Below are 25,823 nucleotides of genomic sequence, written 5' to 3'. Positions count from 1 at the left end.
TTGGCTTTTATTTATATCTTATGTAATTTTCTTTTTTGATTCCAATGTACAGCACTTTCTGTCAGCTGTGGTTGTTTTGCTTTATAAATAAAGGTGATTGATTGATTGATTGTTAGTACACTTCTGTGCACTACACTGTGCATATGCTACGCGAGTTATGTGGTGCATGAATTCCAACAGGTCAGTGTTTGTAACAATCACAGAGATGAGCTATCAAATGTAGGATACTGAAACTGGGCATTCAAGCAAAGTGAACTATGCAGGTAGACAAAAATGTCATGCAGGAAAAGAGCATCGAGGAACTGAAAAAAAGGGGCAGAACTGGAAGACTGCTAGGAACACCAGAAAGTGTGATGCTAAGCACTCAAAGATAATCTGGCCAGCATGAACACATTTATTTTAATTCTTTTAAAGTGAAGATTACACATGGACACAAAGTAAAGCCAAGCACATGTAATGTTGTTGCCTAAAAAAAAGACTCTCTTCTTGTTAGCTAGCTAGCTTGACAATGGAACTAGAATAGACACAAATCTTTCTACTACTTGGGTAAAACTAAATAACGGTCTTTCTGTTATGTGCGTTGCTAGACCACAGTCAGGGCTAAACATATCATGCTGTACAAGTTTTTTTTACCTGTTACAAAGGCTGGACATGTCTCCTTGATACAAGATGTTTGCATAAATAGAAGATTTTGTGTGTTGTTATGTTGATATGTAGATACTAACAGTAATAGATGATATGATAAACGTGTAATGTTTGAAGCAAAGACTAAAATTATAAAATTTTGCAAAACCTTTAAGAAACAGCTCAAGAAAAACATTCCACATACCATGTGCCACTAAGCATTCACAGACTATAACCTTGATGTACTAAGGCTTGCTTTGTAAGAGCTGCTCTTCAATAAAGCTTAAAACCTAATCAATCAGTTATGTGAAAAACAACTGTAGGACTTGAAGAGTTTTTACCAGAAAAGCAGTAGGAAGGCATCTCTACCTAATTTTTATATTGCATTGCCATCTCGGCAAACAGTGCTTGTGGTCACCCAAGTGGGTTGTAGAGAGCTTAAATTCTGACCTTCAAATTGTGCTGGCCTTGAATTTCAGTGTCTACAATGGGAAACCACTTAGCAAGAATCAAAGCACACAGGTCGGTAAGTAGAACTCGAACCTGAGAGGAGTGAAATATTTCTGAAGGTTTATACTCAGTATTTTTAGACGTTAGCAGCACTCAGGTAGCACTGAGCTGGTACAGGTGAAGATTCAGTTTGCAGTATAGCATCTGAGGTGCCTTCTGTATGTACTACTGTAAATGTTACACTGAGGTATGACCTCCATGTCTGGCTTCCATTCTGTGTTGTATGCATCAAAGATTGTTGCTTGCTCTGCACCTTGCACTTTCTGCTCTTTGTAATAAAAAAGATTTATATGTTGGATAACAAGCATCCTGCCAAGAAAGGAAAACATTCCTTGCACCCTTGAGAGAGCAGTAACTAACACTCGGAGACACTATTGGACCCCCATATTAAACATAACAAACAAACCATATTCTCATTTGCATCGAGTTCAGTGTCCTGAATCAGATTTGCGAACATGGTTGCAAGATTGTGCCTCATGTGAAAAAACCCGTCATGTGTCGCTGCTCAAAACAGCTACGAATAAAGCAATAAATAGAACGACACTTCCTCTTCTCATTATGAAGGTTTGCAAAGGGGGAATCGCACTCGGTGAGCTCATTGTTAAAGGTGTTTTCTCTCTACGTGAGGCGGTGTTTCTGGCTGCACACAATGCAGCATATAGAGCAAAGCAATGATTGCATTATCATTCACAACAGCTTCATGAATGATACAGAGCAGGGATGCATTTGCAGTTTCTCCGTCTCCAGAGACCAATGTATAAAAGCTTCTTAAGCAAAGTAATTTCAGTCGTGCACAGAGAGGGAAAAAATGCCCATCCCTCCACACGGAAACAGCTTTGGTTCAAAGGATCGTCTTAAAGGAGCGAATGCTTGGGCAGCATCAAAAGTTGGGAGATGGAGTAGGAGATGATCTTGTGATCGAAAGACCTGACTGCTCCGCCACAAGCAGAGACTGTTAGCTGCTACCGTCACAGTGACAGATTGTTTTTGTATTTTGTAAAATCAGTGTGAGTGTGGGAATTCCCTTCAGCGTAATTATTCAGCATATAGAGCAGCTCGATAGAGTTCGACAGGCGTGTCTTACGGTTTGAAATAGATGCAGTGAGACGGAGGATGTATAACCGTAGCAAACAAGGAAAATATTGGAAAAGTTTATTGTAGGTAAAGTTTTCCCTTCAGCGTGTTTTATGTTGCGAAATGGTGCGTTCTAACCCAGCGGTCCCCAACCTTTTTTGCGCTTGGACCGCTTTATGTCCGACAATATTTTTACGGACCGAACTTTAACATGTTGCAGATAAATACAACAAAATAAAACCAGTACCGGTACCAAAAAAGAACAATTATTCATAACACACGGGGAAAGACCCAGGGAAACAGAGTTAACGATAAAAATCCTGAAAACCATAAATTTCACACCCGAGCCTCAACTCTAGCGGCCCGGCACCAAACCGGTCCGTGGCCCGGGGGTTGGGGACCACTGTTTTCCCCTAAACCTTTGATGCCTAAACTTGAACTTCAGCTGGTCATCTTGACTGCGTCTATGAGCCTAAATACATATAAAGCTGGAACGGAGTACCCGCTAAGGTTGCTGTTGATGCTCACATCACTAACAAGGCGATGTGTTTTATAGTGAAAGGGTCAGTCAGCAGCAAGAATATCGCTCCACATGCAAATTGGCTTCTTTCTTTGGTTGACCACGAGAACATTGCATGATGTCATGTGGATAAATCAATGCTCAAAGGACTGGACACAAATAGAGGATCTCTGAGTAAGGCTTCAAAGCAGTGATTTTCAGAGGTCAGCCCTATGAACATGTTTCATGTTACGCATTATAAAGACTAAGGGCCAAGAATCAGAAAAGACGAGTCATGGGTTACATTCCTACTCGTGACTGTACTGTGATCAGTAAGAGAAGGGTGCTTTGAAAAAGAAATGACATAAAGTTTAAAGGACAGAGATAAGGTAGAGGTGAAAGACTGAAGGAGAAAGAAATACACCAAAGAAAATGTCTTAGTTCATTTCAAACATTTGATCTTTTTTTTTTTTAATAATTCATTGGAGTATTAAATTAGAGCTTTTGGATATGGGATGTGTTTAAATTCATGTCACTTAGATGACACCTAATAAGAAACATGTTAGTCACTGGTACTGATCTACATCCTTTGAACAATCATCAGAGAATAGAAATGAATGCCAAGAGGAAGGCTGTATATGAATAGCACATTATTAGGAGCCATTCAGAGGACAGCCTAACTGTATTTTATCTTAAGATGAAAAATCTACTAAGTGATACAGTTTAGGAAATTTAAATGTGTCAATTTTGACTATCACGTACAATTTTATGGTGCATTTAGAGCCTCGTATTCACTGTCAGCTGTGCAATTATTGATCAGTCTTACTGGCGTATACATACTATGGTGGGAGCAGCAGGGCAGAGAGCACATCTAGTTCTCACTGGGTTTCAGAGCTCAGAGTTGTGAGAGAATCATAAGAGAGCAACTATCAGCCTCTGGGCTTAAACACGCCAGATGTGAGGAATAATGTGTCATGCGACTCAGTTTTCGCAGTGGCATGCTGAGCATATTGTACCGAAGGTAAAAACGGTGAAGTGTTGGCTCATATGGATATCAGCAGACTCTCTGTATCATTTCCAGTCTGTGGATTCAGCGAAGGAAGCGCGGAAATTTTGTTCTACAACACTGCAAATTTCACTGAGGAAATGCATTCAAGTTTACTATAAAACAATATACAGTCAAATGCATTTCTTTACATTGTGTATATATTTTTGTTATAAATTCTTGATGAACGTTTTTACTTACATTGTTCCTTATTATTCATAATTCTTTTTCTTTTTAGCTTCAGAGTTTTTGTACCAGGGGGTCGTGTTTACCCCCACAGGCACAATTCACTAGCTTTGCAAAGCAGCAGACTGCTCACTCTGCCTCTGGAAATTTCCAGCAGGGTTCATATTTCTGGCTTTCTCTCACTAATATAGTTGGGGGGATTTATTTTCCAAAATTCCCTTTGGCTGATATTTTTTTTTTTTTGCTTTAAAATACTAAAATAAACCAAATCTTGTAAACCAAAATAACAATTGTGCTTCCCATCTTTACTGCACATAATCGTCTTGGTTTCCTGCAAGGTAATGTAAAATGCCAGAAGGCGTTTGTTTGTAACTGGATTTGCTCTGCATTAGATTATCCTCAAACACAAATGTAGTGAAATGGACTGGTACTAAACAGTCCGCTGGGGCAACATTACACATCTTTGTTAACAGTAACAGTGGTAGAAAGTTTGAAAAATGCTCTGTGGCATCCATAATATTACAAAATTGTATGATATGTAGATATTTCTGTGTTTTTTAAAACAGATTCTTCTTCCTCGTTATATTTTATGCAAAGGTGTAATTGTTGTGTTTTGTTTGGCAAGTAGGTAGTTTCATCATTTGCAGTTGTTTTTTTTGCCTGTTACGATCACATTGACAGTTCTACTTGCCCAGAGCGAGGCCTGTAATCCCAAAGGTGCTACGGAGGAAACAACCGGCTCTCAGTGCTGGAGCTGTTCCAGCGATTATCATGAGGAATGTGAGGTCCTTGGACAATAAGATGGACGAGCTTAGCGAGCTGATTAAGACCCAGAGGGAACACAGTGAGTGTGGTTTGATGTTTTTCATGGAGACACTCACGTTCCCCAGACTACAGTGTCACACTACCTGGCTTCGGGAGTTTTCATGCAGACAGGGACGTTAATCTAAGAGAGAAGAGGAAATGTGGAGGGACTGCACTGTGTGGGGATGAAACCCAGCGTAGTCCTGGATATTTTACCATAAAGAGATGTTTCTGTGGCCTGCATGTTGACCTGTTAGCTGTCGATCACACATCCATCTTAGTCGCAGAGAGAAACAGAAACGCTGCTGCTATTTGAATTCAGTTTAAATCAAGATCATATTCGCATTCGTCCATCCGCTGCCACAGAGGTCATCAGAATGACTGTGGGTGTGGTGAATGACTATGGATCATAACCATCCTGCCCATCTGTAGTTATTATTTTATTAAGCTCCCTGGTGTAATATCTTTAGGTTTTGGTTTATAGAGCCGTTCAATTTATTTGAACCTTTCTGAGCTATTTTTGGTACAGTGTACAAATTTACAGGAGAAGCTGTCTTTTATAGCCTGTTCTGGTTATAACAAATGTACCTGGGTTGATTTTCTTTTAATTACCTGCTTCATTTTGTTAGGACGTGCATTATAGTTTGCTATAGCCGTGGTTGCATTGACAGGCAGGTCAAATGGGCTCTCAGCCGTCTGCTAGGTGTCATCTCAGCCACCTCATGCAGTGTTTGTTGTGTTTGTGCCTTTTGGGGAATTTTTTTCAATACAATTATCTGACAAATAATCTGGTTTGCTGTGTGGTTTACAGCCACATTAGCCCCTCCAGTTGGCCTATGTTCCATTTTTGAGTAAAATTGCATCTTATTTTTATGTTAATTAGCACATATTAGCAGGTACTATGTGTCTGTGGGATACTCCTGTTAAGAAAGTGAATGTTTCATATAATTAACAATTTTCACATCAGAAAAATTCATGTAAGAACATTTGCATAGGTTCAGTAATAATAATAATAATACTGTTTTTTATTTTTATCTGTACTTGTTCAGTTGATATTTTTCCATTTAGAAAATCACTGCTTTCCATTAAAAAAAATAAAATAAAATAGTTCTTCTAATATGTAACTATAAATGTGGCTAAATATGGTTGTGGTGGAGGTGTGGTCAGCTGCAGGGGAGGAGTGGCGCAGTGAGCTCAAGGGGGCGGAGCCAAGGCTGGAGGGACAGGTGGAGATGATTTGCCTAATGAGGTTTTTCTCTTTTTATATAGTAAAGCCGGAGACCAGAGAGGGGGGGGAGTGTGTGTGTGTGTGCGCGTGTGTGTGTGTGTGTGTGTGTGTGTGTGTGTGTGTGTGTGTGTGTGTGTGTGTGCGCGTGTGTGTGTGTGCGTGCGTGCGTGCGTGTGTGCAGACGACTAACTGGAAAGTTAGCGAACATGGTGCCGAACCATAAAAACGTGTGATGCTTCAATAAACAGTCCTCAAGTGTACATCGTGACGATGTGTTGGTTCGATCTTTACAGTGGTTAAATAATATACAGTAATTATAAGGTATTGTCTGAATTATAGACAATGCAGGCTCTTATCTATTGGTTCATCATTCTGGACACGATTTTTATTGTCTTGTCCTGTTTCTGAATTAGTTTCGCATCCCAGAACACAATCCAGCACCAGCCCCAGCTCGTTTGTAGTATTTCATGTTGGAAAAAATGAATATTTTCCACTTTGGCGATTGGAGTTGCAGTTGCTGGAGAATCATCTCAATTCAACTAAAACACATCACAGATTTTTAACTGTCATTTTTTAAAAATATGTTGTTTATTCAAAATGTATCAACTGGTTAGATTTAGGCATTAAAAATGACTTCATTATGTTAAAAAAAAATAAATCAGGGATTTGGTTGAAATGCAGTGATTTTCTTAGTTTATAGCTGTTTCTGGGTGACTACGTCACATTTTACTAAACTATAAGCATTAAAGTAGACAGTTTGGTGTGGTTAGGTCCAAAGCCTCCTCATTCTTGGTCTTACCTTGCTCGCCATAACTTAAAAAAACCTGGAAATATTCCTGCTGTTAGTATAACCTAACTTTATTTCTCTTTATGCTGTAATTGGAACACCAACATTCTCTTGCATCTCTCACTTATCTCAATTCCAACAATGTGTCTGCTAGAGGCGGGCAGATTGATCGAGGTATTGATATCAAGGCTGGTATTGGTATCATATTGATACTAGTGTGACAAGATCAATACTTTGTTTCTGTTCCCCAAGTTCAGGATGTAGCCAAATGAATTATGTTAAATTATTGTTGTTGTTTGGAAATGAAAAATGTGCTACTCTCCCCTGCATACGCTGCCTTTAGAGGATAAGAGTCTGTGTCAGTATCACAGTATATACTTGGTATTTGACTGATACCAAAATATGCAGTATCACACACCACTAATGTCTTCACAGAAGAAGTACTACCTACTCTATAAGTAGTTATGAGTACTCACTCATAAATATTTATAGTTTCCAGCGTCCTTCTCAAAAAGGCTTGTCTAGTTTTTCATGCATGGCTGTTTTCATTTTTGCCATTTTTGGATAGAACCACAGTTGAGATGCAGACAGGACATATAGGACAAGAGAAAAGGCTACAACAAGCAACAAAAGTCCCCAGCCAGAGTCAGACTGGGGACGATGCAGTTACATGACATGCTTAGCCATCAGGGAGTCCCTGCATCCTGTTATTTAAATTTCATGGCATGATGCTGGTGCTATAAAATTTTGAAGGACGAATCTAAAAACATAACCGCGGCAGCAGCAGCTGTGGTGTATCCGGAGCCAGAGGGATCCTCTCTGTCAAAGCGGAGCACAGCAGGCTAAAAGATGGACTCTGTGTGAGGAGGACTGAATGATTCCTGAGTGAAATGCTTTTCTCTGTATCTGCTGGCAGTGTGCGCTGAGCAGGCATCCAAAAAGAACTCTAAATCCAGTCAGAAACACCATTGCTTCTCAGTATGTAGCCGCTGGCAGCACAAAGACCTAAAGCAGCTCAGCTTACTGTGTGTTTGTCTTTCATATCTTTTTTTCTTATTTGCAGTAAGCATCCCGCTACTTTTGGATGGCTACCTACCTGGTGATTTGAGAAAGGATGGTGAGGATAGAGCAGACACGCATAATCAAAAACAGGACGTCCCCTTGCTCTTCCTGTGTTGTTGTTTCTTTGCTTTTTGTATTTTAAGTATTGTGGGTTTTTTTGCCCGATGATAACATGTATAATATGTGTGAAATATTTGATCCTATCACTTTGTAGAGATTAGATAACCAAAAACATGGAGCAGCAAATATCAGAGCCTCAGTAAAAGTCATATTTTCTGAACTCAAATAAGATAACAGATGCTTTTGTGTTGTCAGATTTAATATCATTCGGTCTCAGAAAAGCAGCTGATTCTATCACCTTTAGAGCTGCTTGTTACAGCAGCCAAACTGTTGCTGTCCACAGACGTAACACGCTGAAGTGAAAATGAAATTAACCAGGCTTAGTTGAGTTGCTCGAGTACAGACTGTTAGGACCAGTTTCATGCAGTCGTTTCAGATTTACTGTTTACCGCAGCGGCAGCAGTGTGTATCTCAGCAGAAGGACACCTCATGAAAATGTCACATGCAATTAAAAGAGGATGGAGCAGCTCAGGCTCTAAATAATTCAGACAATAGAGCGTGATCTGGAAATTGGCTCCACATACTGCAGTGCTGCACTTTTGCCTTCACAGACCTGATTTTGTTTGTTTGTTTGTTTGCTTTTTGTTTCGACAGAATGCTGCTTGCTGGGATAAATCTAGAACAGCATCATACTTGAGTAATTCTTCATATACACAGTGCCATTTTCTATTTTTACATAGACATATTTACGATTATATTTATTGTGCAAATGATGCCAGAGGCTGACTGGTCACCATATTATCCTCTGTAAAGAGCTGGATTACAGTTTCAGCAATCAGACTTCAGAGCCAAACTTAAGTAAGTAATGATCTTAAAGGGACTCTGACCATCAGGGCTATCTAAGGACTTTTCATGAAAACAAAACAAAGGCTATTTTTTTTAGTGTTTCATAATCATAACATATTGAGTGACTTTCCCACATGGAAAACTTCTCAGATATACACAATTATTATCAGTCATTTGTATGTATTACACGACATATGCCTCATGCTCTGTATAAAAGTGCAGCCTTCTGCATTTTACCTGTAAAAGATGATTTGATGATTCACGTACAAGTTGTGTAAAAAAGAAATTGAGCTGAAACTGACTGTTTTCATTGATATTGTTCACATTCAGCCTTAAAACAAAAGAAATCCTTTCTCTGTGACTTAGGGTTGGACATGCAACTGGCACACTATTCTGTGGGCTGATCATACTTAGAAGCTTTGTGGGTCCCGGTGAACTCAGAAGCGAGTATGGCAGATTGTTGTAGTCACGACACCTTTTGCATTAAAGCCAGCAGCCTTACAACCCACCAATCGAAAACAATACCCTTCTACCTTGCAAAATCAAGACAGGCCTGGCTTTGATGTCTTCCTTAGGCCCAGAAAGCGCTGCCTGCTTCTTGGACAAGTTCACAGACTAACAGGATGGCACTTTTTAAGTTTTTATTGTTAAAAGTATCCTCAGCTGATAGGGCTGAACAAATTTCTCGAGTCTTGTATACTAATTTACATTGCAGAATCATGGCCCACACATCCTGCAGCCAGGGCAGTACCTGTACCTATTTGTTCATCAGATTTAAAGTGCAAAGTATCCATTTTAGTGTCACAAAAAATTGAGAGTGTTATTAAATGCCAGCTTAGACTGCAGAGCAGCGGGAGCCACACAAAGAACATTGATGGGGTTCCAGGTGCCGTTATTTCAACTTCACCTCTGCAACTCCAACTCTTTCTTAAACTGGAAATCCCTATCACACTCCTCCCTCTTCAGCTGGAAGCATGCTAGACAACATCAACCTAGCATTAGCCATAGCCAAGTGAAGACTGCAGAAAGTGAGTCAAAGTGGAGGCGTGTCATCGGCCTGTTCTCAGTTAGTACCTGTACAACAGGTGCAGAAGCAGGCGGTACTATAGTCTACCCTGACAATAGGGAAACACGTCTAGTATAGCCACCACGTCAGCCCCTGCCAAGCTAGGATATTTGATAAATGCTAGCAAGTTAACAATCCCCTTCTCTACTAAACCAGACACCGGGGCTGCCAGTGATTCACTCGGAGCTGTTGAAAAACTGACACCAAAGAAAGATGCCACCTCATTAAAATACTTTTTCCTAGAAACTGGTTGAGTGAATAGAAGAAGCAACAGCCAAATCTACATACAGGTCAGCAAACCAGCTAATACCCTGCTGGTTAGCCAATCTGAAAAACACAGCAGTAAAGAGAACAATAACAATTTTAGTGGTCTTCTAAGATCTTAAATCATATATATATATATATATATATATATATGAGTTGAAATGTAACTGTTTAACTGGAGCCTAACACATTAGGGTTACTTCACAAAGCAGAAAGCCTGCCTTAGAAAGCTGAATCTGGGGTCACTATATGATATGCAAATTATATAGCATATGTTGGCCTTTGTTTCTTGTTAAAGCTGTCACTTGTGAATCATACAAATTTATAGACTGGTACTGTTCACATAACGAGAGAAGCCTGTGATAAATGAGCTCTTTTAAGGAAATTAGTGGCCTTTTTGCTTTCAGGCTAATCGTTCCCACAGATGAAAGACCAAAGAGAGATATTATCTTGGGATTCAATCCAAGGCCAGCAGTGCAGCTTCAAATGAGTGTTCAAACTACAGTGAATCATTCAATGAGCACTGACTTTTTCTATCATTTCCCCAGCAGCCCACCATGTTCGAACTGGCACCTGCGAGGTGGTGGCGTTGCACCGCTGCTGCAACAAGAACAAAATTGAGGAGCGGTCGCAAACTGTGAAGTGCTCCTGCTTTCCCGGACAAGTGGCAGGCACCACCAGAGCTGCCCCATCGTGCGTAGATGGTATGTTCCAGTAACCCAATATTTCATTGGCAGTGTTAACTTTTTTTTTTTTTTTTTTTTGCTGATACTCCATCCCACAGATTTTGAGGGAGACTTGCTGAGGTCAGTGATAAATGCCAGTACATACAGTACCAAGTCTACTATTGAAGGAATATGCTAAAAGAGTACAATTTCTTATCAGTCACAGCACAGAGAAATGAACCAACACATATCCCCTTTTTTCAATACGTTTTAGACATTGTTCTGTTTTTGTAGTCCATTTATAAAATGAAGAAAACAGACACACAGTTATATCAGCTTCCCAACGCCTAAGATGGCATAGTTATGACTCGTTTTATTCAACTAAAGCTCAAAATCCTCAAAACACTTTGTAACTGCTTCTGTGCTTGATACATCCTGTGGAATACACAATGAACGTGTAATTAAAACTCATTGAAATATTCTCACAGTTTGATGGAACCCCAGGGCTTTGCAGAGACTCTCCTGAAGGGTTTTTAAAGTGACTGATAAATGAATGTGACGCTGTCCAATGCAGACTGTAAAGTCGATGACCCAGAAGGTCTCTTAGCATGCTAATGTGTCAGCTGAAGTGGCTGCTTCTCTTTGGTTTGAAAAGCACGGATTTCTGGCTAAACTCTGGACCCAGTCGTGTTTGACCTATTCCTTGACATTTTAGTATTGACATTTTCTGCAAATTAGAGCTGTGAGCCACTGGCCTCAGTTTAAAGCTCCATGGGTGATCTCAGAGAAGAATGATCAGCACTTAACCTTTTAATTATTCTTTCTTCCTCAACCAGGGATTACCTTTAGCTGCACTCAGTGTGAGACAATCTCCACTTTATATGAAGATAAATGAACCTGCAGACATCTGAGAAAACTTGAAGAGATCTGAAGGTGTAATTTTAGAGAGGCAGCTACAAAAGATACCCGAAAACTTTACTGAATGGATTTTGTACTACCATATTGTTGTATAGCCACTTAACAAAACAGGCTTTTACATCTTTGCCTTGATAATCTGATAATGGGCGATTATCAAGGCTTTGCAGTGTCTGCAGTGCTTGCTGGTGTTCACTGTGTTGCCAGTTTTGGACCCAGATTACTCCGCGAGGCTCCTGACTATGGTAGCCGTAGTGCTCCGACAATCCATCAAGCGGTGCAGCTTCGTATCTTACCAAAGTCATACTAAAACATTTTTTGACAGATTTTGAGCGCCGTGTACATCATAAAAGCAGTTCGAGATCAGTAATCACATCCAGAATTCCTACAAAAGACGCACCGGATTATAAGGTGCACTCGATTTTTGTGAAAATTAAAGGATTTGAAGTCAGATCTGCGTGTCTCCAGTGTGATCATTTATGAGTATAAACCCAAGGTCAGTGCATTGATTCAAAGGCATTTTTATGGCTACTCTAAAACAATCAAGGAAAAATAAAGCATAACTTTAATTCTTTTTCCCAGATGTTTTCACTCTGAGCTGCCCTCGTGCCTTCACGGCATCATTACCTGTTAAGTGAGATGTATCCCATACACTTTTGGTATGTTTGTTCATCAATACTCCCATTTCATTTCACGAGAAACCTTTGTGGCTTTTTAATAGCTGCTGTTACACAACCACCATCTGCTTGCAGTTGACCTGATGCACTTTTTACACCACACTGCTGCCATAACCCCAGCTGTGTAATTCAAATTGATTCCCTCATGTCATAACTTCTCCATTCTCTGTAATTTAATGGAGTGAGGCTCCAGCGGTATATGTGGATTATAATACCCATTCTCTTCATTAGGAAGTACACTAACAGCAGTGAAGGGGGTTGTGGAACGTGGATAATGACCTCTGTAATAAGCCAAATTTAAATAATGTCTTGTAGAACTCAGCATTAGCGGTTTAATGCTCACTGTTGCAGAGGCAGATGAGTTGGTGTTCTCAATGCAACTCAGTGATTTCCATTTACATGACTGAAGTCACATCTGTTCGTAGTTCCTGTCCCACCCTTACACGTGGATCAGATTTGTCACAAGATTGTTTGAATACCTGAAATAGAGGTGAGTGTTGCCAGTCAAAAAGCAAATCTTACATCATTTAAGACAGCTGTCGGAAGGTGACATGGCTTGCTGAGAGACAGGTATGATGATTTGATTTATATCCGATGGGAAGCTTCATCTCAGGCTCATAACGTTGTGTGGAAATGTTCTTGAGACCTAAACAAAAACGGTGTCGAAATGAAATTGCAAAATAAAATGCAAATGACTTTTAATATAAAAACAAAACATTTATGAATTCTAAATGTGTGATGGTAAACATGGTTTTCTTCTTTATTAGTTAGCAATATTCAACAAAGAATCACCTACTTTAGGTTTTTGAGTACATTGTGGCAGACATGTTTGTGACACGGCTGCAGGAGAAGCCGATGCAGCTCATCACACCGCCCTGCATAAATAGTACTGGGTCCTGAGTGTGTGGTTGTTGTGGGTGATGTGTGCAGCTGGCAGCGGGAGAGCTGCAGCTGAGTGTGTGAAATAATAATAAAGTATGCTGAAAATGATGGAAATGTGGCGAGTCTGCCGTGGATTTATTACAAGCATTTTTTTTTTTTTACCTTATTTTGACATGTTAAACCAACTGTCTGACTAATCAACAAAACCACTGCGAGCTAGTGGTTGACAAATGGCCCAACAGGTCTGTGTGTGACTGAGGTCTTTGTCAACAGAAAGATAACCAACCATGAACATCTGAAGAGTGTGTGCAGTGGCAAATCTTTATAAATGCAAAATAAATTAAGAGAAGAGTTTGCCTTACACTCATAATCCATTACAGCCATCTTGTTCCTGGTTATTTGTTACCTGTTTGTGTTTGACTTTTAGTGGGATTGTTGATTATATCCATCTATAAATATATTAACTACTCTTTTTTAAAACAGTATGTTAAGTTAGCAAATCTGCAGGGACACAATGTCAGTGAAATGTGAAATGAGCTCTGGATTAGCAGCTAAACCAACTTTATCATTCAAAAGTGAAAAAAAGAAATAAGCACGACAGTCTAGTCCTTTATCAGTATTTCCTAACCATAATACTGTGAACAAAGAGATTTCCACCTATTTGTTCTTTGACCTTTATGTCTTTTTGTTAGCGTCAATAGTGGAACAGAAGTGGTGGTGTCAGATGCATCCGTGCCTTGATGGGGAGGAATGCAAAGTTCTTCCTGATCTGAAAGGTTGGAGCTGTGCTACAGGAAACAAGATCAAAACCACTAAGGTAAGGTTAACCCACAAGTCTTCACTGGTGCCACATCCAAACCTGTTGAATCTGACCTAACCCACTTCAGCTCTACAAGGTCAACAGGCTGCGGCTTCTATTACCGTCGTCTCTTCTGCCTTTACCTAAAAACTGATGTTTGCAGTCGGTGCTTGGACCCCCTGGGGCCTGTAATCAATGGGCTGCCATGTCTCCTTAGCACTTTCAGGCCACTTCAAGCACCCAAACTGGCCAATTACTCACTCCAATTACCTGCTTTTAACGTTGTAACGTGATGCCCGTATCCTTCACTGTGTTATGATGACCCGTAGACTTCAGTTCTGCCTCTCTCCATGTACTTAATTATTTAAACTGCCTGCACCACACCTGCCGGGAGCCGGGAGCCTGGAGCCTGGGGCTATTGATTAAGGGATTTGTCGAGACCTCAAAATGGGATTATTTTATATTATATATATATACATACATCTTTGTAATCATTTTTTGCTTTTAGTGGTCCAGGCTTCTGAGATGAGTGATATCTGGGAACAGATTGAGGTAATTATCACGTGGTGACTGTATTTTCTTTTGTTGTTTGACAGATTTCTGCTGACAGAGACCAGCTTTGGTAACGTCAGATGCTTCACAGCGGCGTCCAGGTGATAAATCTGTTATTGTTCTCCTTATTATATTTGATGTTTCAAACATTTACTTGTCTCAATTCATTAGAATCCTCACTTTCATTTTGAACATAAAGAATTTTCAAAGATGGCTCATTTTTACGTTATAGTCAAATTATGGTCGTGTCCAAATTCATGGGCTACATTCTCCCGAGGACCCGACCTTCGCGGTCTACGTGGGCCGGGTCCTCAGAAGATCGGGTAGGCCGGAAGTAAACGGCCGTGAAATTGGACGGTCTAGCCTTCTGATTAGCGTCACCGCTGTCTCGGTGGAGTTTAATAAACTCAGCCGTCTGCTCCTTGCTGTCTAAAATATAACAGGACACTGGAGTAAACTCTCGGCCATCTCACACTTCTGTTTAATCAGTTTTCTGTTTGACGTTTAGTCAGCTGTGTAAAAACCAAGGAGGAACCCACCCGGGGGATTAATAAAGTTTTATTTTATCTAATCTAATAACTTTAATCTCAGCCAAACCGATTTACTCACGAACAAACAAAACACTGAAAAAAAGCCCAACAATAACATTTTTAGGTTGTCTAAGTGACTTATATATTACGTTTGTCACGGCCGGGCGGGTTACACACAGTAATTCGGCGTGCCCGTGTGGCGTGTTGGCTAGACCCAAGCGCGGCGAAGGCTAGCGGTGGGTTTGGAGCAGGCACGCAGTTATTCTAGTAACGATCAGTGCACGAAGCGTGGCTTCGGAACGGTCGTTACCGACAGAGAGCGAGCGGAGCCGGGAAGAGAAAAAGGATTGAAGGGATAATCACTCACGGTTGCTGAATCAGGCGGAGACTGACGTCGGCAGAGTTTCGGAGCTCCTGACACGAAGAGAATGATGTCTGGCGTCTCTCTTTTAACCCCGGCCCCGTGATCAGCTGATCACAGCTGATCACCGGCTGACAACGTTTAACCCGAGCAGCGAAAGTCCGCGGTGATCTGAAAATGATGTGCCGGGAGTTGTGCCATTCTCGGCCGCATCAGTAACCCTCGAGCTCCCGGCTAGCTATCGAGCTGGTGGGTAGCAGACGTCTCCGAAAACGTCGAAGCACTTTAGCAAAGATGCGATATCTTGATAAACCGAGCAGATATTTGATGTTTACACAGCTACTTTCTCGCCTGAAAATATGTTAAAAGTTTATTTTGTGACCCAGAAAGATTAATAAGAGTAATTTTAAAACTTAGTAGCGGCCGCCATTAGCCGGAAACTGGAGCTTGGCTGGGCCGCGCTATGAATTCTGGGATATGGTGGGCCACGAAGGACACACCCGACCCATCCTTCAAATTCGGAAAAAGGAGCACGCATTTGTCGGCTGCATTCGGAGGGGTCTACGAATTTGGACAGCCTTCGGCGCGTCGCTGTGACGTAATCGGTCTACAAATGCGGCCTCAGGAGAATGCAGCCCATGAATTTGGACACGACATATATTATTAAGTACATCTCTCCCAGTAACGTAACCACACTAGAGAGTTGAATGAGAAGAGGTTTATGATCCAAACACACAACAACAACCTGTTCAAAGCATCAGCATTTCCCAGCGGATTTATCTTGCACACCTTTGAACTCAGTCAGAGAAACAAGTTTCTTAAGTTTCAGATCTTTCTGCAGGCTGCTTAAAGCAGCGGGGGGTCACGCTTTCTTCTTCACCTTTGCTTAGCTTTTCGGGAAAACAGCACAACATAAACTAGGAACTCAGCTATTCTGACCTGTATGGTTGTATCATAAATGCATCGAATGCACCCAGAAGCACCTCGAGAGTTCAAAATATAAACCACGCAGCGACGGGCTACCACAAAGCTCGGAACCCAGTGGGGAATAGAGTCGGTTTGGAGCACGTCTCAGCAAGAAAAACAGTGTCTGACATGTAAATATGCTGAGACGCAACAATGACTTTTGCACATTTAGAGCCCCAAATGGCAGCAAGAGGTAACAGTTTAAACTGTATCTTTTATACAGATAAACACAGACATCCTCAAAGGTGACAGCAGTAACCTGCGCTGCCTGCGATGCGTTATACCGCAGGGATGAGAGGGAAAAAAAAACTCTAATGTGGGCTAGTGCCGCTTTTTTATTACACTGTTTATAGTTCTCTTATAATTTTATATTTTTAAACCTCTGCTCATCCTCCACATACTCGATTCACGATTCAATTTGAACAGATGAAAAAGTCTACAGCATCTCACGCTGAGGAGAATCATTACTCTGGGAGATTTGTGTTTTGTTCTTGAAGTCGTTGTAGGACTTTTGTCATGTAATCTACCAAATGACACTGATTGTAAGTTATTGTAGAAAAATGGCAGAGAAAGTAAAAGAAAGAGAAATAAACACCTTCTGGATTGCTCCTAGGATATGCTCAGGCAAATGTTATTGTACAGTACTTTTAGACTCCTTTATTTGTTCATCTATCATCCGTCTGCTTATGATCACTCATTTATGGATTGAGTTAATGGTAATTCACTTCTCTTCTTAAGGTATAGACTACATTACTTTCAGCTCAGGGTAGAAGTAGGACACCATCTCTTTGCTCTGTTGTTCAGTGGATGTGCGTATGGAGAATAGTTCCATGTTACCTGCAGGATTTGATAAAGTTGGGGGGAAAAAGTCCACCTTTACTGCTTCCATAGGAATTAAGAGTACAAGTACCAGCCAGGTGATGTTAATTAAATGCACTTGATTAATTGATCATCTGCAAGTGTGAGGACCTCTATAACAGAACCATATTTGGTACCTTGTTGGTCTATTAACGTGGATGTGAATGCTCCAATCGTCCGAGGAGTGGACACACCAGCAAATTCACACCAAGGTCAGACTGTGCAGTGTTTAGAGAAACAGCAACATCTCAGACTCTGAGTTAGCATATTAAAGGTTTATTTAATGACAGTACAATTAGGAAAAGACTTAATGAGCATGGCTTGTTTGGAAGTGTTGCCAGGAGAAAGCCTCTTGTCTCTAAAAAGAACATGGCAGCACAGCTTATGTTTGAACAAACCACAAGACCTCTGCATCAATGTCCTTTGAACAGACGAGACCAAAGTGCAGCTGTTTGCCCATAATGCACAGCGGCACATCTGGTGTAAACCAAACACTGCATATCAGCACAAACACCTCATTTGAACTATCGAGCACGGTGGTGGTGCTGTTATGATTTGTGCTCGTTGTCTTGGACAGCTTGCTGTGATTTAATGGGCCATGTTCTGCTCTGTATACCAAAATATTTTAGAGCAAAATGTGAGTAAAGCTTGGCTAAAACTGACTGAAATGCTGTGGTGGAACCTTCAGAGAGTTGTACATAAATGAATGGATGCAAACCTCAATGAAATGAAGCAACACTGTAAAGAAGAGCCTCCCACAATGATGTGAGAGGCTCATGAAACCATACAGGAAACAGTTACTTCAAGCTAAAGGTGGTTCTACAAGCTGCTAAATGATAGGGAGGACTTAGTTTTTTACAGGACTGCACACAGTCATGTGAAAACTTTCTTTTTCACGACTCGACATAGTCATTTGCACTGGAAAGAGCTTTTTCTGGTATAATAAAAGCACCCTTTGCCTTGCATTCTTCTGGGAGAAACTCATGGCACTAAACTGCTCTTTTAATTGGAAGAAATTAAAAGTGGGAATATATCAGCTAGCTCACCTTTATCATCAGGAAATAACTAATGCTCCCATACAGAGAGAGGCAGAGACATTTCTTTAAACTGATCACTCAGCATTGCCCTCGATCTCTCACAGTCACCATCTTTGGGTCTCAGCTGCTGGTGCTAAAAAGCTGCATGCTTTGAAGTAGACTACACTACAATACATCACATGACCTTAATAGAAAGCAGAAGGTCTGTAGTTTTGATGGTATTTCAAATGATTTGGGGATTTCTAAATATCCTGATATACCAGGCATATACCATAATATTGTCAGAGTGCTTGAGCCTATTTGTTTTTTCCTGTGGATCTGACTATGATAAAGAGTAAAACACAGTGAATCGTTATATGCTGATATTTCCATTGCTATGCTGCCACTGAGATAAAGTGATGTTTTTTTTAAGTGAAACTTCGAGGCCTGCTTAGATTTCAGAGCCATTACATTTCAGAGCGTGAAAAATTGCTATGACAGTCATGAACGTCACCCCGAGTCCTTGAAATCTTAAAACCCTGAGCTACATCATTGTGTAAGGAATGATAATAATAACTAGCGGGACCAATAACTACAAAGCAAACAATGTAACTGTGAGAGCTGAGCTGCAGATCAATACTTGTTTTCACTCACTGATCTTTGGTTAGCTGCAAACACTGTTTTGAAAAGAGCTCATCATTTCTGTGCTCTAACACTTTTAACTATGTGACTTTTTTTTCAGCTGTGGCTGAAAATGCAAGCCATTCCTAACCCTTTTTTGTTTTTTAAATATTGCTGCTTCAAAATTTAAATGTAAATTTTTAAGAGGACAACAAGATTTTTAAAGACATCAGCTGCACAGAGTTGGATACAAACGGAGCCCACCCTGAGGTACAATCCTCCCCCCCCTGATAAGAGCCTGTTTTTTCCTTACCGTTGCAATCCAGGTTTTAATATCATTAACGCCTTGAAAAGTGAATACTGAAAGTTTTCTCCTTCTCCCACCCTGCTACATCCTTGATACTAATCTGCTATGCTTCTACCATTTAAATAAGCGCAGAGTAGCACCACACCTATAAATTTCCCAGAAGAACAGTGACTACGAGTTTTGATTTGTGGCAGAAATTGCCCAATAGTCCAGAGCGTGAAACTTAATTTGGAGAAAGGTGGCTCTGTGGTGCCACCACTTTCAGTTTCTGCTGATTTTACAGGCTGATTCACACATTAAAATCACTCCCTGTTCATCTTTAAAATGGCCATCCTGCGAAAACCCCGGTCATGGTAGTTAGAACACAAAACATATTGCAGGAAAGGACACTGCAGTGTTCCAATTACACAGCTAAATGACACAAACATGAGCCCTGTACCTGCTGTGTTAAGACTTTGAGCCAGCCTTTCTTCATGAGCTGAATAGAAATGAAGCTTTTGCCAGTTAAATTAGCACTTGCCAGCCACCAATTAAATTAACACAATACTCAGGGAAGACTTGGTTTTTCCTCTTAGGATTTTCGGCGGTGTTTGAGACACTCAAATCCTGGTAATGATCCACCTCCTGAGTTGAAACGCAGCGTAGATCCATCTCTGAAGACAGTTTCTCTCCTGACAAGAAATGACTTTGCTCTTTGTCATTTCAGCCTGAAATTATTCTCAAATTAGTACCACATTAATCACAATGACAGCCCTGAATATAAATGGCTCTATAAAAAAGAGGGAAGAATTTATCTCAAGCTTGTTCAGCGACCAGCAAAGTGGTGCAACCACCTGAACTTATGGAAACTCTTCACTCTCTGCTTGATGTGATTATGCTGGTTTTCTTGTCAAGTGGTGGCCTGATGGTTCTTGGATTGTTTTCCTTTCCTGCATAATTGTGGATGATTAAAATAAAACTATGCATCGCCATGCTGCTCTGCCCAATTCTTCATCAAACAGACCATTTGTGAATTAATCTAACCAGGCTGTCAGAGCTGTCTGTTTCCTGTCAGAAGTTCAGCATCAATAATGGGGGCCTTACAAGTCCGCCAATGGCTTCCTTCAGTTCGTCAAACCTACGTGGCGCCTGACAGGCGGTTGGAATTGATAGGGGACGTCGTTATGAAGGTTGTTATGCTAGGCTCCTCGAGTCTTTTCCAGAATGTACTTTTAGAGGAGCAGAGGAGCTGCCAGTCAGCTGCCGAGCTTCATGACAGGCAATTTAATCTCAAGGAGAATGGAGGTCTTTGCAGTATGTCACAGCGGAGAACTCGGAAACAACCCACCAGCATCTTATTTCCTCATGTTGCACTGTATGTACAGCACTGTGATAACAATTTATGCAGATACAAAAGGCTGTTAGTTTTTAGGAACAGGAAGAAGACTAATCTGAAAGAGCTCCAGATGTGTTTCACATCAGCAGGAGTTGCTGCACAGAGTTTTGAACCACTGGCAGAAGTGGCTGCCAACTGCTACTAACAACTGCAGCAAGTATCCAGTATTTTTATATAACACTACATCTCATCCATCCATCCATCTGCTTCTCAGGGTTGCTGGAGCCTATCCCAGCTGTCATAGGGCAAGAGGCAGGGTACACCCTGCGCAGGTCACCAGTCTGTCGCAGGGCTAACACACAGAGACAGACAACCATTCACACTCACATTCACTCCTATGGGCAATTTGGATTAATCAATTAACCTATCCCCACAAACTGCATGTCTTTGGACGGTGGGAGGAAGCCGGAGTACCCGGAGGGAACCCACGCAAACACGGGGAGAACATGCAAACTCCACACAGAGAGACCCCGGCCTGATGGTGGAATTGAACTCAGGACCTTCTTGCTGCAACAGTGCTAACCACCATACTGCCCACTACACCACCACTACATCTAATGTTATGTTAAATGCTTGCTCTTCTTCATGAAAGGGGAATACCAGCCAACTTGGTCCAGTGTGCACTACACTCAGTTTGAATGTTGTGGTGATTATATTGTAGCTCTCATATAGCCTTGAAAATCTCTGGCTCTATACAGACCAGTTTTTTAGTCCTACCAGTTTAATCTTTCATTATATAGTAAATGCATAAAAAGCACACAGACCTTATGCTCATTTATTGTACAGGAATAATTTAAAGAGTTTTCACATTTCATAGCACAAGTAGGTAAAGGGGTTTTAGACCAAATGTTATTACCTCCACCAAGGAGGTTATGTTTTTGGTAGGATTTGCATGCCTGTCATTCTGTATGTAAACATGATAGCCTGAAAAATTTTGAATAAATTCTGAGGGGTGTAGAAGGGGGTCATGCTAGGCAAAACTACTACTAAATTTTACCTTACATCCATCACGGTCTTCAAGGTCAACTTTAAGTGATGAAGCATGAACCCTGCTTCCGAGTCCAAATTACTCTGCGTTTATTAAGGCTGTTGTGCTTTTAACATTTTTAATGTTTTCTTTCTTAATCTATTCAATCTGAACAAGCCCCTAAAAACATTCAGTGATCACTGCCGGCCTCTCTCGCTTTTTATTACCACTGTTCATTTTAAAGCTCAGTTTTCAAAACCTTACCATGTAATTATGTAGCTGTACATGGTAGCTAGCCACCATGTAACACATCATTATATACCAGCTAGCCCGACTTCAGTAAACCTAGAAACGTCACTGCTGTTTAGTTTTCTGTCTTCACGTAGCAGAGCTGTACGATTGAATTTTTCAGAAATCTCTCCGTCAGAACATGCTATGTCATGTTTAGGTGGAAACTAGCGAGCTAACTTCCTGCTAACTTCTAACTCTGGATGTTAAACTTAATTGTTACACCTGGTAAAGCAGCAACGCTGATCATTTTATTACGGATGAAAGAATTTAGACAGTTTTTAACTCTCAGTGATGCTACAGTGTTCATTTGACTTTGGGACCTGAAGCGGAGTTTGACAAAAATTGACAAAAAGCCTTGAAAAAAGTCCATAGAAATACTTGTTGGGTTAATTGTTGGCTGTGAATTAGCTTTAGATGTGGATGTGAGAGGTTGGGGTCGTTTTGACCCACCTCTTGCGCTATAGCATGTGGAATAAGCTCCAAACCTGTGACCTAAGCACTAGATAGACTTAATATAATTCATTTATAGATGGTCCGACACTCCCCAGTTAACAGTTAGATAGTAGATAGCTATCACATGATTGCATTATTATTGTTTGACTACTGCTCAGCCTAAGCAGTGGTAATATTTTAAAGATAATTTCTAATTTTTAATATAAGGCTACTGTTAAGCATTTTATTGGCCTATTTTTAAACTAATTACACAAAAAAAAAGCTAAAAAAAACTAACAAAGAAGTTAATAAAGGAAACAGGACTAAAAGAAAATGTAAATACTTAAAGCATTTTATCTGTTTAGCTGATATCTGTCCACTTATGCCCACTAATTAATTACCTTAAGCTGAATCATCCATTGCTATAGGTGAATGCAATTAAATGTGACTGTGTTCTCTAGCTGGAGGTGGAAGATAAACTCCCCACTCCTTTCTGTCTCACACACTGTGTTTTTACAGAAGTGAAGAGCGGCTACCTAATCCTTGGCACCTATTCTGTCTGTGACACACAATTAGAGCTATAGCAACGGGATGTCGCCATATTATTCAGCTGCAATGTTTCGCCCGACCTTGCTGATCTCAGTCACTGAGTCTCACAAGTTTTCTTGCAGAAACCCAGCTAGACGGTTAGCACATGGCAAAGATTAGCATCAACAACTTTCCAGTCTAGAAGAAACAATCCCACTCTCTGAAGCAGTGGAAAGCTACTGTTACCATTCTTACTTTGAAAACCAGGCATGATTTCTTTCTGAGGGTATCTACGTTGGTGGTAAGAGTTACTAGGTGCTTCAGCCACTGGTATCCACTCAATTCACTTGAGCACATGTCCATCCACATTTGCCTTTCGATGGCCATTTCAAAAGGACATAACATCATGCTGATAAACAATATTTACCGTTAGCTTAATTCTTTTTTCACCTTTTATGTCTCTTGTTGCAACCTTAATTGTACAGACCCCTGGATTATCCATGTGTTTATGGAGACATTCTTTTGTGCACTGGTGCACAGTCATGTTGGAACAGGAAGGGGCCATCCCCAAACTGTTCCTGAAGCATTAGGAGTTTGTTTCACTGGAACTAAAGGGCCGAGCCCAACTCCTGAAAAACAACCCCACACCATAATCCCCCTCCACCAAACTTTACACTTGGCACAATGCAGTCACACAACGGTCATTCGACTGGCAACCACCAAACCCAGACTCGTCCATCAGATTGCCAGACGGAGAAGCATGATTCGTCATAGAGAACACAGCCCTGCTGCTCTTGAGTCTAGATGCAGTTTGCATTGTGCTTGCTTGTTAAGCTTCCTGCTTTCTCTCTGTTTTGTTGCTATGTTAAAAAGCAGCTTCAGTCAGGTTTGAAAAAAATGTTTTGCTTGTGTCCATTTAGCAAGTTCAGCAATCATGATGATTGGGTCATTTTTAGAGCCTGCCTCAAGTGGCCAATGTAGGTACTACAATTTTTGGCACTTCCACCCTGGAGGCTGTTACTTGGATGGTGCTGAATGTGCCAGGGTTCTAGTCCTATAAATCATATAACAGGTTATGTCATAGCTACACAGCAATGTCTTGATGCATCTGGACGTAGCATTTCTCCAGATGAACAGAATCAACCTACACAGCGATGTTCTTGTGGGGCTTTCAGACCATTTTAAACATTTTTCTTGTGAAGATGAAATCTGTTTCCTCACAGTGTCAAACATCAAAAGTAAGCAGCAAGAATGGAAAAATCAGGGCTTCGAGATTTGAATAATGCATCTGATTCTGTTGTTGCTTTGCCAACATCTTTGACATGTCAATCAGCGTAGGCGGGAGCATTCGGTTGATAAAGTTTAGTTTTATAACTGGTGGCTATGCTTTTCAGTTCTGTGCAGTTCCATTTTTTTTCCTCTTGTGACCTCAGACAATTATATACTGTATGTCTATATATATAAAAAATAATGTTATGTTCTGTAACTCTTTCATAGGTGATGTTTTGATGATTCTGCAGCTGTCCTGGCTCTGACTTTGTTTCATTAGGTTTCTCTTCTGATTTAGGTTGAACCAACAGTTCTGGCCCGCGGGATCATCAAAGGAGAAGAGAGTAATGCAAAGGACCTTTCTGTAAATAGAGACATCCTTTCTTCTGGAGTGCAGTTAAACTTTGGAAAACTTTGAATGCTTCTTCCTGAACTCTATGGACATCAAAAAGAGGAGCAGATCCCATTAAAAGTACTGATCATTCAGCGTTCCTTTTCAAAGGACTCCGTATGACTAGCCTTACCGGACAACAGGATTTAATCTGACATTGTGCTGCTTGTAGTAGAATACAACGGTGAACTTTGCCTATATGTTATTTATAGAGTAATACCTCGTTCACAGGTTTTTTTGCATCACATGTTGTCCAGGGTGAACAGCAAGTCAGTATGTCGTATAAGCATTGCAAATATCGAACACAAAATGCATCGTGGCTTTCTTCTCTAACAGAGTGTACTTTGAAAAGTTTAATATGGGTTAAATATATTTAAATGGGGTGGTTTTCATAGAGATACACAGCCACAATCAAGAGGAATTCAACCCAAACGCTAAAACAAGGACATGTTACATGAAACCAGCACTTTAAAAAAAAATGGCACCAACTGGTCAAACCTACCAGCTGTTACCAGACAGCAAGAGGAAACCATGTGTGGCCTGAAGGTCCTCTGAAAATCATCCTGTCATTTCAAGCCACTTTTATCAGTTTAAAATATATTGTTTATTATTATCATTATTATTATTAGTATTAATCTTTTTTGGAATATGGCTCGGGAGTTCGAATTTTTGACAAGAGTTTAGTGTAAATTAAACAGCATCTGACAGCAGCGGTCCTGAAGCTGTTTTCAACTAGTTACTCAAGTATGATTTTCTGATCACCTTTTAGTAGGTATCGCTGACACTTCCATTGTCTGTGTAAGTGATGACATCAGTAATAAACTATGGTTGTGTAACTAAAGCCACGTGTCTTTGAACCATCTGTATGTGACAGTGACTGAAAGGCTCCACAGTGTAGTGGCTTACACATTCACCTATCAGGTCTCTGGGAAGAGACACAAAGCTCTTTGGGGTTGGATCATGAGGGGCACCTGGTGTTATGGCAGCTCCTTAAACATGGCAGTCCCCTTTCTGGACTTTGGAGATTTTATGATTTTTTTTTATATGATGTTTTCTAAAACTGTGTCCCTATCTCTTCTGAATAAACCGGCACAGAATTTCATACAAACATTCGTGGATCCCACAAAATGTTAAAGGTAAAGTGTGTTAAATGTCACCAGTAGAGGTCAGTAATTGCAGATTGCAGTCAACTCAATTCTGTTTTCTTACCCCTACTTATTCAAATGCACAATCCGAGCTACAGTGGCCGCTGTAGGACGAAACAACTTGGGTTCATGACAGCCTAGACTGAGTCTGCTGTTTACTTCACCTGTCAGGATCTGTCCACATCTATTGGACTGATGGCCTCCTGATGGCCTATGTAGAT

At 40.6% G+C, this 25,823-nt stretch overlaps 1 protein-coding gene across 1 annotated transcript in view; it reads left to right on the top strand.

The window, feature by feature from the left end:
• The window catches only part of tafa2 (TAFA chemokine like family member 2), an 80,880-nt gene extending 55,607 nt beyond the window's left edge, over window positions 1-25,273 (top strand). Inside the window, exons 3-6 of the mRNA XM_076875673.1 lie at window positions 10,604-10,759; window positions 13,887-14,011; window positions 14,590-14,646; window positions 24,365-25,273. Of these exons, the coding sequence (XP_076731788.1) occupies window positions 10,604-10,759; window positions 13,887-14,011; window positions 14,590-14,619 (311 nt within the window). The 3' untranslated portion in view covers window positions 14,620-14,646; window positions 24,365-25,273. The remainder of the gene's footprint in view (window positions 1-10,603; window positions 10,760-13,886; window positions 14,012-14,589; window positions 14,647-24,364) is intronic.
• Window positions 25,274-25,823: the final 550 nt, after the last annotated feature.

This window comes from Maylandia zebra, linkage group LG17, assembly GCF_041146795.1.
Source record: "Maylandia zebra isolate NMK-2024a linkage group LG17, Mzebra_GT3a, whole genome shotgun sequence".
Lineage (NCBI taxonomy): Eukaryota > Metazoa > Chordata > Actinopteri > Cichliformes > Cichlidae > Maylandia > Maylandia zebra.
Note: the sequence above shows the minus strand (reverse complement) of the source record. Positions and strands in the feature narration are given on the sequence as shown.